General features: G+C 51.8%; 1 protein-coding gene across 1 annotated transcript in view; it reads right to left on the bottom strand.

Moving 5' to 3' along the window:
- Nucleotides 1-10,486: 10,486 nt before the first annotated feature.
- The window catches only part of LOC140723517 (NACHT, LRR and PYD domains-containing protein 3-like), a 50,850-nt gene continuing 45,201 nt past the window's right edge, over nucleotides 10,487-16,135 (bottom strand). Inside the window, exons 7-10 of the mRNA XM_073038082.1 lie at nucleotides 12,284-14,015; nucleotides 11,051-11,137; nucleotides 10,728-10,895; nucleotides 10,487-10,575 (exon numbers count right to left, since the gene is read on the bottom strand). Coding sequence (XP_072894183.1) covers nucleotides 10,488-10,575; nucleotides 10,728-10,895; nucleotides 11,051-11,137; nucleotides 12,284-14,015 — 2,075 coding nt within the window. The 3' untranslated portion in view covers nucleotide 10,487. The remainder of the gene's footprint in view (nucleotides 10,576-10,727; nucleotides 10,896-11,050; nucleotides 11,138-12,283; nucleotides 14,016-16,135) is intronic.

Here is a 16,135-nt window from a genome sequence, read left to right as displayed (position 1 = left end):
GCTACCCTCAGCCTGCTGCCCCAGCACACAACAGCAAACATGATAGCACTGGCCACCACAGACTCGTAGAACATCCTCAGTATCGTCCGGCAGATGTTAAAGGACCTCAGTCTCCTCAGGAAATAGAGACAGCTCTGACCCTTCTTGTAGACAGCCTCAGTGTTCTTTGACCAGTCCAGTTTATTGTCAATTCGTATCCTCAGGTATTTGTAATCCTCCACCATGTCCACACTGACCCCTTGGATGGAAACAGGGGTCACCGTTGCCTTAGCCCTCCTCAGGTCCACCACCAGCTCCTTAGTCTTTTTCACATTAAGCTGCAGATGATTCTGCTCGCACCATGTGACAACGTTTCCCACCGTAGCCCTGTACTCAGTCTCATCTCCCTCGCTGATACATCCAACTATGGCTGAGTCATCAGAAAACTTCTGAAGATGGCAAGACACTGTGCAGTCGTTGAAGTCCGAGGTGTAGATGGTGAAGAGAAAGGGAGAGGACAGTCCCCTGTGGAGCCCCAGTACTGCTGACCCCTCTGTCTGACACACTGTGGTCTGCCAGTCAGGTAATCAATAATCCATGACACCAGGGAAGCAACCGCCTGCATCACTGTCAGCTTCTCACCCAGCAGAGCAGGGCGGATGGTGTTGAACGCACTGGAGAAGTTAAAAAACATGATCCTCACAGGAGTATGTGATGGAACGGTGTGGAGTGAGCTTCACTCTGTCTGATTCCGCAAGTGTGTGACCCGGGGAGTGCGGGATGAGACGATGAGGGAGTTTCACACCGGCAGACCCCTTTTTTCCCCTTTATTACAAATATCGGTGCTATACAATACTGTATACACAAAACAGTGACTAACACAAACAGGCAATACACATTAAACCAAAATGTTTCCATCTCTATCAATGATGGCAATTACACTGCGCGGAGCCCAACGGTCCGGGAACGCATCTAAGGTCGCCGTGGACTGCGCGTGTTCCTTCTCAATATTCCCCGAGCACGAACATACCCCCTAAACTTTACCAGGTAGTCTGCCCGGGCAGATCCTCCCGCCATCCGTTTCCAAGACCCTCGGATGGCTGATTTGGCCAGCCTCAGGAGCAAGTTAACAAGGACATCCTCATCCCTCCATGCCCCCCTCCTTACTGGATGACGATATATAAATAGGGCGGAGCTAAAATGAAAACAGAAAGCGAGAAGCAGCCCACGCAAATACGCAAAAAGTTGCGGCTCCAGGTACATGTGGTACACAGTCTCCTCCAGCCCACAGAAGTGATATACGGGTGGGAGATCTGTGTACAAACTTAATGCAGGGCACCGCTCTATGCAGCACCCTCCAGCCAAGATCCCCCAGGTCGTAAAGGGATTTCCAGTGGGGACCCTCCTCACCTGCAAGTGGAAAGACCGACCGCCATGGCGTATCGGGACGGTGGACAAGGGCAAGGAAGTGGAGGGTGTGGAGCAGCAGCCCATACACATACCTTCTACTGATCCCTAAATGGGATTGTGGGTGTCGAGGTGAGACGGCTCAAGTTGAAAGGACTCGGCTCATGGATATGTTTGCAGGTCAGCCTGAGTCTTTCACACACCTGAGCCGCACTGGCATCCGTTGAGGTAGGGAGAGGGTCGGCCAGGACTCCGCCCTCTGCCAGAGGAGGGTATTCCCGTGCTGAACCAACCATGTTCCAGACTCTCAGTAGGTCCAGATAGAAGCTGGCAGACCCCTCAAAATATCACGGTTGAAGCCCGCCAAAGGTAGCTGCATATTTCCGTGAAGACAGCAGCCCTCCGGAGGAAGAAAGTCGCCAATACGTGCCACCTGGGAGGGTGTTCGGCGTCCAGGAATCTCTGCAGAGTCCTGAGGCGGAGAGCCGCCAGTCGCGTTCGAACGCACACCAGCGACTGTCCGCCCTCTCCCACTGGGAGACACAAGACCGCTACAGAGAGACAGTATTTCCTGTTACGCAGGAAGAAGTCCACTAACTTCCTCTGCATTCTCGCTACAAACGAGTCAGGAGGGGCCAAGGTGACCATCCGATACCACAACATGGAGGCCACCAGCTGGTTTATGACCACCACCCTGCCTCGATAGGAAAGCACCCTGAGAAGGCCTGACCAGCGCCCCAGCCGGGCCATGAATTTCGTCTCCAGTTCCTGCCAGTTGCCAGCCAGGTCTCCCCAGAAGGACTCAGGTAGACTCCCAGATAGAGGAGACGTCTGGTGCTCCACTCAAAAGTTCTCACCTCCTCCGGCAGGGAGTCCACCTGCCACTGACCCACTAAGAGTCCGGAACATTTCGCCCAGTTGATCCTGGCGGAGGTTGCTGCCGAGAAAACTTCTTGGCACTCGCGCATCCTCCGCAGGTCATTGGGATCTGTCATCATGAGGAGTACATCATCGGCGTAGGCCGACAGGACGACCTCCATGTCCGGTTCACGCAGTACCAGACCCGTCAGCCTTCGCCGTAGGAGGCTCAGGAATGGCTCGACACAGATCGCGTACAATTGACCGGATATGGGGCATCCCTGACGAACTCCTCTCCTGAAGGGAATGGGCGCTGCCAGTGATCCATTGACCTTAACAAGGCACTCTGCGGCAGAGTACAGGAGCCGGACTCGGGCCACAAAATGTGGTCCGAGCCCAAAGGCCTGCAGAGTGCCCACCACGAAACTGTGGTCTACCCGGTCAAACGCCTTCTCCTGGTCAAGAGAGAGAAACGCTGCCCGGGACCCAGTCTCCTGCTGCAGGTGGATCAGGTCCCGCACTAGGTGGACATTGTCCTGGATGGAGCGGCCCGGGAACGTGTAAGATTGGTCAGGATGAATCACCTAACTCAGTACTGAACCAAGACGGTTGGCCATTGCCCGGGCGAAGATCTTGTACTCGGCGCACAAGAGGGAGACCGGGCGCCAGTTCTTTAGCAGGCGGAGGTCTCCCTTCTTGGGCAGCAGGACCGCAACAGCTCTCCGCCATGAGAGGGGCATTTCCCCGGTGGCTAGGCTCTCCCCTAGAACAAGGCTGTAATCGACCCCCAGGACATCCCAAAAAGCCTGATAGAACTCCACGCTCAGACCATCTATGCCAGGGGACTTACCCCTCCGTAGTTGCCGAAGGGCAGTAGACAGCTCCTCTCGAGTCAGGGGAGCGTCCAGACGCGCTGCGTCTTCTGGGCTGACCGTTGGTAAATCTTCCCAGACCTCACTACACGCCCCCGCATTTGACGGATCTGGTGAGAATAAGGACCGATAGAAAGTGCGGACTTCTTTGATAATTTCGTCAGGATCCGTGATGGAGGAGCCATCAGCAGCCAGTAGCGCCACCAGCTGCTTTTGAACTCCCCGCCACTTCTCCAACGAGTAGAAGAAGGGTGAGCCGCGGTCCAAATCTTGCAGCATTTGGATCCGCGACCTCACATATGCACCTCGGGACTGCTGAAGCTGCAGATGCCTGAGTGCGTCCTTCTTCTCCTGGTATTCCTGCCACATTTGATGGTCTCCACCGGTCGGACCAAGACGGGACTCTAGGTCAAGCAACGCTCTCTCAAGCCGCTCAATCTCAGAGCCCCGCCTCTTTGTCGACCCCCTAGTGTACTCCCGACATAAAAACCGGATGTGGGCCTTGCCAACATCCCACCACAGCCGTAGGGAGCTGAACTCTCTCCGTCTCTCTCTCCAGGTGGCCCAGAACGCTCGGAATGAATCCCGGAATCGGCTCTCCTCCAGCAGCCGGTTGTTAAAGTGCCAATCCCCGGATCCCACCCGAGGGTGCAGAGGAGTAAATTCCATCCACACAAGGTGATGATCCGAACACGACACCGGCCGCATGGAGGACGCCGACACGCGGAGACATAAGCCCGAGAGATATACAGGCGGTCTATCCGGGAACCCCCTCTCTAGATCTTCTGGAGAAGGCGCTAGAGTCGGGGTGAAGATTCCGCCAGCTGTCCACCAAGTCAAAGGAGCCGACTAGCTCCTTTAACTTTTTCGCCGATGCTGGGTCGCGTTGGAGGCCCGAACGATACTCCACCTCGAGGGTACAGTTGAAGTCTCCCCCGAGGATGACGCAGTCCCCAGGATCGATGGAACTCAGCAAGGTGGACAGCTGACAGAATAAGCGCGTCTGCATCACCCCGCGCCTCGGAGCATACACGTTGACAAAATGCAGCGGTACTCCATCCAGGCGCACAGCCAGGTGGAGCAGACGGCCGGGCACAACATCTTGGACTCCTACGATTTCTGGCCGGAAGGTTGGGGCCAACAGGATCGCCACCCCGCTAGAGCTGGAGCTAAGGTGACTCATGTAGACCCCGCCCTGCCACTCCAGGAGCAAAGCGGACTCGTCCCCCGGGGTGGTATGGGTTTCCTGCAGGAAGCTCACCGCGTATCTCCCATCCCTGAGGACTGAGAGATTGTTATATCTGCGGAGAGAGCCCCTACTACCGTTTACATTTAAACTAGCTATGGTAAGTTTCATGGTGGGAGCACACTAGGCCTCAGCACCAGTACCCTTCCCACTGAGAGCGGAGGCGCCCTCAGCCGCACTATCCCGAAGAAAACCAAGAACATTCTTTGCTTTCCGGGCCCGACTGCTACCATCGCTACCCTGTGACACATCATCTCCAGAAGGAGCGAGGCTGCTTTCCACCCTGATGTCCCTCACCAGGTCATCCAGAAAGGATTTCAGCTGCCGTCTGTCATTCCCTGACACAGCATTCTTCTTCCCCTTCCCCTTCCCCTTCCGTCCGAGGATGACTCGCAGGGACTTCACCAGCCTCGGCACGCTAGGCCAGCGAAGCGAGGCTAGTTTAGGCCGATGCTTTGCACCCACGGAGGAGTGAATAAACTCTCTGATCTCCTCCACAGGTATCAATGGGGACTTTTCAGGAGGGGTGAGGATGTCCATTGTCTCACTATCAATAGAATCTCCCTCCAACCCCTCACTGCAGACAGATCCCCATCCACCTCCTCATGTGGTGTATAAGGTGGCTGCCCCTGTAACCCACACTGCGCAGCGGGTACCTCCCTCATACCTTCCCGCTCCACCGCCGCATCAGTCTTATCCACAGTTGCGACGATGGAGGGAAAGTTCCCAGGGACTCCCTGCAGGCCATCAGTTGATGGGGTCGGCATGCAGGTTATATCACCCTCCCCAGGAGACAGGCATGAAGGGGACCCCAGCAGCTCTGGTCCAATGGATTCACCGGCTGCCTGATGCTGACAGTGAGAGAGCTTGGTCTCCTCTCCGCTTGTCCTATTTAATACATTTGCCTCCAGGGAGGCGCATACTGCTAAGTCCTGGGTGGAGGGCTCCAGGTCTGTTTTAGTTGTGCAAACAGGCCCAGCAGTAGCTTCCTGCACAACCACACCACCCACCACAGGACTGGTGGCTACATCTGGGGATTCAGGCTTAGACACAACTTCCACCCGGATCCCCACCCCTTTCTGGGATTCCCCCTCATCTACACTCTCTGCCCTCTTGGGGGAACATTCCCTTCTCCTCTTCAAGCCGGAGGAGCACACAGGTGCGGGATTCACCGATGGAGCGTTTCTCTCCGCTTCCAACACCCCGTCCGACTGTGCACTTCCCCAAGCCTCCCGCTCCACTTTAGGGCAAATGGGCTTGAGCTCTGCGGTCTCGGGGGCGGAATTCTTCATGTGTTTCGATTTCTTCCTCACTTTCCTTCCCCGCACAGTCTCCACCCCGTCCCTCGCCTGAACCTCCCTGCACGTAGCCTCAGGAACACTCGCCTGAACCACAGGGGTCGGAGCAGAGACTGGAACAGACGTAGGAACAGGGACAGGGTTAGAGACAGGGTCAGGGGCAGGAGCAGGGGCCGGCACAGGTGTAGGAGCAGGAATGGGATCAGGGGCAGAGGTAGCTGGGGCACTAGTTCCCGAAGTGGACTCCCTGGATTTTCGGGTGTTCGGACAATCCCTCCGAAAGTGCCCCACCTCCCCGCACGCATGGCACCGTGGGCGCTCAGAGCTCCAATACACCTGATAATCTACCCCCTCGTGCCGGACAGTAAACCGGCCTTCAACGTCGTCCTCCTTTTCCAGCTTCATGAATACCTGTCGCCGGTCAGGAGGGTGCGTCTCCTGAATTTGTGCCTGATGGCAGTTATTTCTGACCGTACTTGCCCCAAACGGGCTAGTGCGGGAAGCAGGTCCTCGTTGGGGATGAAAGGCTTTACGTGACCGAGGACGATGCGTTGTGTGGGAGCTGTCACTAGCTCCATCTGTAAAAAAGATGTTCTCCACCGTGATCCCTCTACTGAGGGCCCGATGCATCAACTCATCATTCCTCAGATAAAACACTGCCTTCCCGAACTCTTTCTCGGTGGCCAAAACAGCATCTCTCCCCAACAAGTCCTCCATAGCCTCCGCGCACTTTTCCAGGGTAGTTCCAGTTCGCAAAATACATTGCACCCCGCGTTCAACCTTCACCGTCCGAAACAGGGCGTTGTCCGAGGCTGGAGAGGCAGCCGCCTTTGCATAACTCCCCGAAGGCCTGCGACTCCCTGTAGACTGGTCCGGCATGTTACTTATGTGTCCGAATCGAGAATGATACGGTGGTGCTGGTTATAAAGTCCTGGAGCGAGTTGAGTAACTGGCGGGAAAAGTTTGTACTCGACAGTACCTTGCTGACTCAGTGCCAGAAATTCCAACGCCAGGAGAGGCTCCGTTTGTCTTGCAGAAATACTAGGCCGTGAGAGGTCGAGACGTCTCAAACGATGTTTAGGCTCCTACACCGAACGAGAACCCCGACGATAGAGATGGAAGGAGGTTGTCCCGATGTCAGTGGGGAGAAACAACGTCGTTTGTCTCCGGTTTTTTAGAGCGACCCAGCTTCCCGGCGAGTTGCCGGCGGCCACAGCTGGGTGCTACGCAGTTCGCAGCCGTCAACGAACCCCGTCCAAACTGGCAGAAAAACTCCAAACGAAGCTTCCACTCTAAACCAGCTGCTCACTTAGATGTTCTAGAGACGATTCAAACCAATTTCCAAGTAATTCAAGACCTACATGAAGCAGTTTTTCCCCGATTTCTCCCAGCGCAATCAGAACAGCTTCACCCTGTGTCTGACCCCGGGAGTGTGTGATGGGACGGTGTGGAGGTAGATTCAATCTGTGTCTGACCCCGTCAGTGTGTGATAGGACGATGGGAAGTGGGATTCTCTCTGGGTCTGACCAAGGGAGTGTGTGTTGGGACAGTGTGGGGGGAGATTCACTCTGTGTCTGACCCCGTCAGTGTGTGATGGGACTATGGGAAGTGGGATTCACTTTGTGTCTGACACCGGTAGTGTGTGATGGGACGGTGCGGAGGGAGATTCACTGTGTGTCTGACCCCGCGAGTATGTGATGGGACGGTGTGGATGGAGGTTCACTCTGTGTCTGACACTGGGAGTGTGTGATGGGACGGTGTGGATGGAGGTTCACTGTGTGTCTGACCCCGGGAGTGTGTGATGGGACGGTGTGGAGGGAGATTCACTCTGTGTCCTACCCCGGGGGGTGTGTGATGGGGCCGTGTGGAGGGAGATTCACTCTGTGTCTGAACCCGGGATTGTGTGATCGGACTGTGTGGAGGGAGATTCACTCTCTGTCGTACTCCGGGAGTGTGTGATGGGACGGTGTGGAGGGAGATTCACTCTGTGTCTGACCCCGGGAGTGTGTGATGGGACGGTGTGAAGGGAGATTCACTCTGTGTCCTACCCCGGGGGGTGTGTGATGGGGCCGTGTGGAGGGAGATTCACTTTTTGTCTGAACCCGGGAGTGTGTAATGGGACGGTGTGGAGGGAGATTCACTCTGTGTCGTACTCCGGGAGTGTGTGATGGGACGGTGTGGAGGCGGATTCACTCTGTGTCTGACCCCGGGAGTGTGTGATGGGATGGTGTGGAGGGGGATTCACTCTGTGTTTTAACGCCGATTTTCCTTCCCCGAGTTAGCCAGGATCGATGCTCCTGGGCACTCAGACTCTTGTGAGGGGGGAGGGTGGTTTCTTCTTTTTCTTTTTTTACTGCATCTGTTTATCAAAATGGCTTCTTTGTTTTGTTTAAAGTGGGAATGCGTCTTTGTGATGGTAAGTGCTTTGTCTCGCAGTTTTGTTTTGGTTAAAATTGTTGATAAACAGCATTGTATTAATTTTTTAACCAATTGGGACTAATGTTATTCTCTCTTCTGAGTCTGTAAACTGATTGTTGGAGGGTCTTTGGGGAGTCGCAGCGAGGGGTTGTAAGAGAGAGAGAGAGGACGCGATGCTGTAAACTTGGCAACGGAACCCCCGAGTGGGGGTCTGAGGCCAGGAGGTTCGGTGAGGGGAGGAGACGAAGACAGACTTGGGCTTGGTTGATCACTTCCGGTGGCCCTGAGCTGCGAGTCGAGGAGGTCTGAGGGGATCGAATGGTGTCCAGAAGAGTTCGGTAATTGAGCTCCAACGGTTGTGCACGAAGTGGTTTGGACTTTGATAAGGTTTGGCGCCTTTTCTTTCATTCATATATACTGCATTGTTATTAATCACTTAGTTCTAGTACTCTCTATAAAGTGTAATCATTTAATCGACTATGGTGTCCTGTCTGTTATTTGGCGGGGTGGTGACATCACACAAGCTGATTGCCCGGTTTGCCGGGGCCGAAGGCTGCTCCCCCCGGGACGGATGCGAGCTGAATGAGCCTGAGGCGACCCAGGGGGCTACACTCTGCCAGTCCGACCTGCCTCAGCCTGGAGCTCCGACCCATTGTTACAGTGTACAGCATGCGTAGGGCAGCAGAAACCTGAAATAAAACTCGAGCCCGGCACCGGGACAGGAAGGTACAGCGGTTTATTGATTTCATCTTGACAAATGTAAATACACAATGTGTGAGCTGCTGACGTGCGGGAATAAATAAGCTGCTCCCGACTCTCTCACAATTAACCGACCGGCCACAACGAGTGACCGGTTGGATAATCAGTCCCGTTGCTCAGCGTCACTCTGCATCGGGGTAACGGTGCATCCTTTGTTTCATCCTTCCCCCTCCAAGATTCACCTATCGCCTGGTGTATCTGTCTCCCATCCAATCACCTTTCATATCCACTCCTCAGCTTCATTCCTGTCTAGTCCTGGCGAAGTGCTTCGGTCCGAAACATCGGCTGTGCTTTTTTCCACGGACGCTCCACGATTTCCCGGGATAATCCTCCCCGGGACACTGTTGTGTCTGTATTTGTCAATTTAACATCATTATATCGGCCAGACTGCAGAATGCACCGTCCCCAGCACAGGGAGCAAAATCATTCTCCCCCGGGATAATCCTCCCCGGGACACTCTTGTGTCTGTATTTCTCTATTTAACATCATTATATCGGCCAGACTGCAGAATGCACCGTCCCCAGCACAGGGAGCAAAATCATTCTCCCCCGGGATAATCCTCCCCGGGACACTCTTGTGTCTGTATTTGTCAATTTAACATTATTATATCGGCCAGACTGCAGAATGCACCGTCCCCAGCACAGGGAGCAAAATCATTCTCTCCCGGGATAATCCTCCTCGGGACACTGTTGTGTCTGTATTTGTCTATTTAACATCATTATATCGGCCGGACTGCAGAATGCACCGTCCCCAGCACAGGGAACAAAATCATTATCCCGGGACACTGTTGTGTCTGTATTTGTCTACTTAACATCATTATATCGGCCAGACTGCAGAATGTACCGTCCCCAGCACAGGGAGCAAAATCATTCTCTCCCGGGATAATCCTCCCCGGGACACTGTCGTGTCTGTGTTTGTCAATTTAACATTATTATATCGGCCAGACTGCAGAATGCACCGTCCCCAGCACAGGGAGCAAAATCATTCTCTCCCGGGATAATCCTCCTCGGGACACTGTTGTGTCTGTATTTGTCTATTTAACATCATTATATCGGCCGGACTGCAGAATGCACCGTCCCCAGCACAGGGAACAAAATCATTATCCCGGGACACTGTTGTGTCTGTATTTGTCTACTTAACATCATTATATCGGCCAGACTGCAGAATGTACCGTCCCCAGCACAGGGAGCAAAATCATTCTCTCCCGGGATAATCCTCCCCGGGACACTGTTGTGTCTGTATTTGTCTATTTAACATCATTATATCGGCCACACTGAAGAATGCACGGTCCTCAGCCCAAAGTGATGAAAAGGATTCACTCCCCGGATTATTCACCCCCCTCACACCACGAAGGCACTGTTGTCCCAGACTGAGCCCGGACCCCGCGTGCTCCTCCTGTCTGTGTAATTCCCCGGGTCTCACCTGTCGGAATTCTCGTACCGGGACATGCGCCCGAAGCAGCGCCGCAAGACAGGTTGCGGAAATATGTCGGTGCGAGTCCGCGTCTCACGTCACAGGGCGATCGGGGAAGCCGTGATCCGTTAGAACCTTTGGGATTTAAACTTGGCGCGCGGACATTAAATGGGAGTGCGGGAAAACGGCCAAAATGTCCCCCATCCCGCGAACGGGGATGTTCTTAAATTCAAATGTTCACAGATCCACTCTCAGTCCGTGTCTGTGTTCCTGCAGAGATCTCAGTTCCTTCTTCCCGGTCTCACTGAACCGATTCCCGTACAGCCTGAAACAGATTGAAGAACATAAATAAACAGATTACACAGCAGTGTCAGTAACAGGGGACTGAGGTTAATGCTTCAACAACACTCACAAATATCAGAAAACCCGCGGATCAGCTGATATCTCATCAGATTGAACATGAACACAAACACTCACCCGATCCACTCCAGATTTGAGAGGGTCAGTATGAGGTGGCGGAGAGCGGGGAAAGAACGGTCTGTGAGAGAGTTTATTCCCAGCTTCAGCTCCGTTAGTGATCGGTTTAAAACGAGAGCGGAGACAAGATCCTCGGCACCAGAATCTGTGAGACCGACCTCATTCAGCCTGGAAATGAAAGAGAGTGAGGGTGAAGGACACAGAAAGACAGCAGACGGTACAAATCCCCTGTGTTTATCAGTAACACAATTACTGATCACATTAATGTTCAGTGTCAGGCACCCAGTGACTGTAAACACAATCTCCCACAGTCTGGTACTTACCGCAGTTTCTGTATTTTACACTCCGGGTTCCTCAGAACAGCAGACATCAGTGTCATTCCTGAATCTTCCAGATTATTCCCCCCAAGTCTAAACACAAAGAGAGAAATTGATGAACAGTGAATCAAACCACGGGTCTGAGTTAATTTCTCTCACTCGGATACGTCAGGAAACATTAACCCCTTCAGGAAATCCCAAGACTGTCAATATTTCCTCACAGTCCAGCTCCAGGGTATTTAACGAATGTCAGTAATTTAACCTGTCGGTGTGACCCTGTAAACTCCACATATTTTGTCTCATTCCCCGATGGTAAGAATAGTGTTCCTGACCTGTGAGGGTCAGAAGGGGCAGAGTTGAAGGGAGGAAGAAAGTCCCACATTGAGGAAGTTCTGTGAATGGGGAGGTGTCGATGGGAGACTGTGGAAGAGACCGCTCATGAAGAAAAGGAATAGGAAGACACAACCTGCCGGATGGGGAAGAAAGGTCCCACAGGAGGAAAAGGGATGTGAAAGAGAGATCCCTCAAGAGGAAGAGGGATAGGGAAGAGAGATTACACAGGAGAAAGCGGGGTGGGGAAGAGAGATCCCATAGGAGGAAGGGGGATGGAGATGAGATGTCCCACAGAGAAATTCCGAGGAGAAACGATAATCCTACAAGACGAGAGGATGCAGAAATAGATTGCACGGGAGGGGTGGGTCTGAGCAGAGGACCACAATATGGAGAAGAGATGAGCCCATGGGGTCTGCGTATCTGATAGTGAGCAAATTCACAGACGTTGACTGGAGATGATATTCACACTCGGGGAAGAGCAGAGGGTGGACAATCTGACAATGATATTGCTCTCCCTTCTCTGACGTCAGACGACCGTCAGAAAGTATTCTGACGGTCTTTTATCCCTCACCGGGAAGTGTGTTTGAATCTCTGACCCACCTGCTGCAGTAACAGTGAGAAGGAACGTTGTCAACTGACGTGTCACAGGCAACGAGAAACAGGAGCATTCCTGTGATTTACTACCATAGAACCAACAGCCGTAGTCCACTGATCTGAGGCAGACTCTAACTTCCTTCACAAGGAACAACAGTACCCTCCCATCTTCTGGATTTACTGACCAATACCCCAGGCATTTGTCACAGTTCTTCAAAATCTGATTTACTACATATTTACTCAAATTTATTTGCATTGAATCAACACAATGGAACAGTTTCACAGTTCAGAGTGATAGATAAATCAAGTTACCTCAGCTCCTGGCACTTGTGCAGCCCGGGTTTCAGCCGCTGGATTCCTTCACACTGAATGTGGCAGTGCTCCAGGTTGAGGTGTTTTATTGTATCACAGAGTCCGATGACATGAGATAGGACAGCGCAGTCAATTGGGGTCAGTGTCATTCCACTGAATGACAGTGTTTCCACAGATCCCAATGCGGCCTGAGCCAGTCCACTATTCTGAGACTCAAACAGGTAGTGCAATGTGTTCAGGAGGCTTCTTTTATCAGCTGCACTCTGCGTTTTTCCACTCTGGAGTTTAACATCCTCCTTCACCCAGTCAATCACCCTGCAGGTTGTTTGATGAGGAAATGGACCCAGAAACTCCTCCAGGCCCCGAGCTGTCATTGGGTTGGAGAGACCAGCAACAAAACGGAGAAATACCTCAAATCGCCCATCTGACGTGTTGTGGGCTTCAGTGAGGAATTTCAGGATATCCCCAGGATGTGGATTCAGGAATTGTGCGACTGCAGCTACAAACTCTTGGATGGTGAGGTGTGGGAATGTGTACACCACACACTGGGCAGAATCCTCTCTCTCCAAAAGCTCCATCAGGAACCCGGACAGGAACTGGGAAGGCTGCAGATTGTAGTTGATCAAATCTCCATCTGTAAATATTATCTTCTTATCGAACACGCCTCTGAAGGCCATCTGACCAACCCTGAGGAACACATCACGGGGGTTCTCAATCTCACGGCCGTGGTTTTTCAGGATGTTGTAAATATAGTAGGAGTACAGTTGGGTGATGGTCTTGGGAACTCGCTGTGGGTCCCTGACTCTTTGTGTGAAGAAGGGACCCAGTGCCAGAGCGAGGATCCAGCAGTAGGAGGGGTTGTAGCTCATGGTGTACAGGATCTCGTTCTCCTCCACGTGTTTGAAAACAGCTGCCGCCACCGTCTGATCTTCAAAATGTCTGAAGAAGTATTCCTTCCGTTCCTCGCAAACAAATCCCAGGATTTCAGCCCGGACACTGATCTCAGCCTTTTCCAATAAATGTAACGCAGTGGGGCGGGTGGTCAGCAGCACTGAACACCCGGGGAGCAGCTTGTGCTGGATTAAATTGTACACAATGTCTGACACCTTGCACTTGAATTCAGGATCTGTGTACTGTGGTTCTGTGTCTCTCCGACTGCCAGTAAAATCAATTTTATCATTGAATTCATCCAAACCATCAAATATAAACAACAATCCCTCTGGATTCTTCCAGACCTTTCTTAGGATATTCCCAAAGTAAGGATACTGATCCAGAATCAGTTCCTTCAGTTTTATTCGACAGTTAATGGCGTTTAAATCCCGGAATTTGAAACTGAAGATGAACTGGAATTGTTGGTATATTTTCCCCGTGGCCCAGTCATAAACAATCTTTTGTACCATTGTTGTTTTCCCGATCCCCGGGACTCCGGCCACTGCAGCAGAACTCCCATATTTGGAGTTACTCCAGGAAAAGCTGCTCTGGAACAACTGATCCGTCCGGATTTTTTCCAGCTGTCCACGGAGCTGTTCTTCTCTCAACTCCGCGTGGTCTCTGCCTCTTGCGAGCAGCTCATGTTCCACCAGTCTCCGATCTCGAACAGTAGAAATGACCGTGAGCTCAGCGTATCGATCAACCAGCTGGAAAACCTTCACCTTCTCACTCATCAGGATCGTGTTCACTCTCAGTGTTTCAGTTTGTGCCCGCAGAGTTTCCTTGTGTTTCTGTTGAACATCTTCCATGGGAACAGACAACATGGTCACAATGTTAATTGGCTCAAATGACAAAGACTTTTATTACTGCATTTCAACATTCAGTGTTTGAAATTGCATGAATATTAGGGCAAAAAGTAAAATTATGTTCACAGACACCAGAATTACAGCGACAGGTATCCCAGAAAATGTCTGATTCTCATATTCTGTTTCTAGTTACTTGTGAAGGTGAACGTTCCCCTGATATCCTATTGCAATCCTACCTGCACTCCTGTTACAACAACATTTCACTGTATTTAAAGCATTGTTTGCATCATTAACAGACGATGTTAAAGTTGATCTGGTGTGGAAGTATGGAGAGCAGGACACTGTGAATTTTGGCAAAGGTGCACTCTGGGAATCACAGGTGTCCACTGCTCTTGCATCTGAACAGGAGCAGAATATGCGGGAAATGTTCACGTCGGGCAGCATCTGCGGGAGAATCACAGTGCAGATACGGATCGATAACCCATCGGAAAGTGAAGAAAGAAAATGGGTAGTTTTCAATCACAGAGATGGAGGGTTGGTGGAAAGATGAAATCTCTATTAATGGTAAAAATCACAAGCGATTGTCTGTGACAGTGATGTACATCGTGTTTGTGGGAGAGGGTAGTGAAGTCTTGGCAACTGCTACTCATCAGTCTTCATGTGGGGATGTGGGGCTCTGGCTTATGAGGCCTCCATCTGTCAAAGTCGACCATGGATGACCTGCCCCTGCAAGCCATGACAATACGTTATGGAGAAGAAGCTTCTGCCGAAGTCGCAAGCTCCCTCTCTCTATGCATCTGATGAGCACAAAGGAACGACAGACACTGATACAGCTTGGCACCAGAGGTGTCGCAGGAGATGCCAGTCGGCATTAAACACCATTTTAGACTGACTTAGGGGCTGCAGGTCAAGAATTTTCCCACTGGGTTTACTCCCAAACTCTCCCACATGAGAGGTACAGTTGCAAGGCAGCGGAGGTTTGAGATCAGAGTTTTCCTGCTCCTGGGTGAGCTGCCAATCGCGGCCGATGAGCCCCATCTGCCCAAAGAGACGGCTTGTAAGGCACCAGTAACCCGCCTCTCGGAAGAAACGCCTCCACCGGGTTTAGAGGCTAAACCATACATAAAGTCCAGGAGTTGGACTTGGTTGTCAGAGGCTATTTTAGTCACACGCATCTGGGAGCATTTAATAGGTCGTGGCAGCTCATCCGTTCTGCCAGGTATAACAATCTTAAACAACCAAGTGGCACTATATTATTGACAACAATACATCGATAAATTAGTTTATTATTGTCACATGCACCACGGTAAAATTGAAAACTTTTCTGCATGCGATCCATATAGATCATTTCATCACATCAGCGTAATGAGGATGTACAAGGGAAAACGGAACAGAATAGTTCAGGGAAACAGTGTTTCAGCTGCCGAGAAAATGCTGTGCAGGCAGACAATACGGGGCAAGTCCAAAGCATAATTGGGGGTTCAGGGTTTTATTACGGAACTATGCTCCCAAACTGTAGAACTCAACACCTAAAACTACAGTATTGTGCAGACCAAGGAGATGGTGGTGGACTTTAGGAGATCTAGGCCTCATATGGAGCCAGTGATCATTAATGGAGAATGTGTGGAGCAGGTTAAGACCTACAAGTATCTGGGAGTACAGTTAGACGAGAAGCTAGACTGGACTGCCAACACAGATGCCTTGTGCAGGAAGGCACAGAGTCGACTGTACTTCCTAAGAAGGTTGGCGTCATTCAATGTCTGTAGTGAGATGCTGAAGATGTTCTATAGGTCAGTTGTGGAGAGCGCCCTCTTCTTTGTGGTGGCGTGTTGAGGAGGAAGCATTAAGAAGAGGGACGCCTCACGTCTTAATAAGCTGGTAAGGAAGGCGGGCTCTGTCGTGGGCAAAGTACTGGAGGGTTTAACATCGGTAGCTGAGCGAAGGGCGCTGAGTAGGCTACGGTCAATTATGGATAACTCTGAACATCCTCTACATAGCACCATCCAGAGACAGAGAAGCAGTTTCAGCGACAGGTTACTATCAATGCAATGCTCCTCAGACAGGATGAAGAGGTCAATACTCCCCAATGCCATTAGGCTTTACAATTCCACCGCCA

This window comes from Hemitrygon akajei, unplaced genomic scaffold, assembly GCF_048418815.1.
Source record: "Hemitrygon akajei unplaced genomic scaffold, sHemAka1.3 Scf000116, whole genome shotgun sequence".
Taxonomy (NCBI): Eukaryota; Metazoa; Chordata; class Chondrichthyes; order Myliobatiformes; family Dasyatidae; genus Hemitrygon; species Hemitrygon akajei.
The sequence above is the reverse complement of the archived record's forward strand: the minus strand, read 5'-3'. Positions and strand labels throughout refer to the sequence as shown.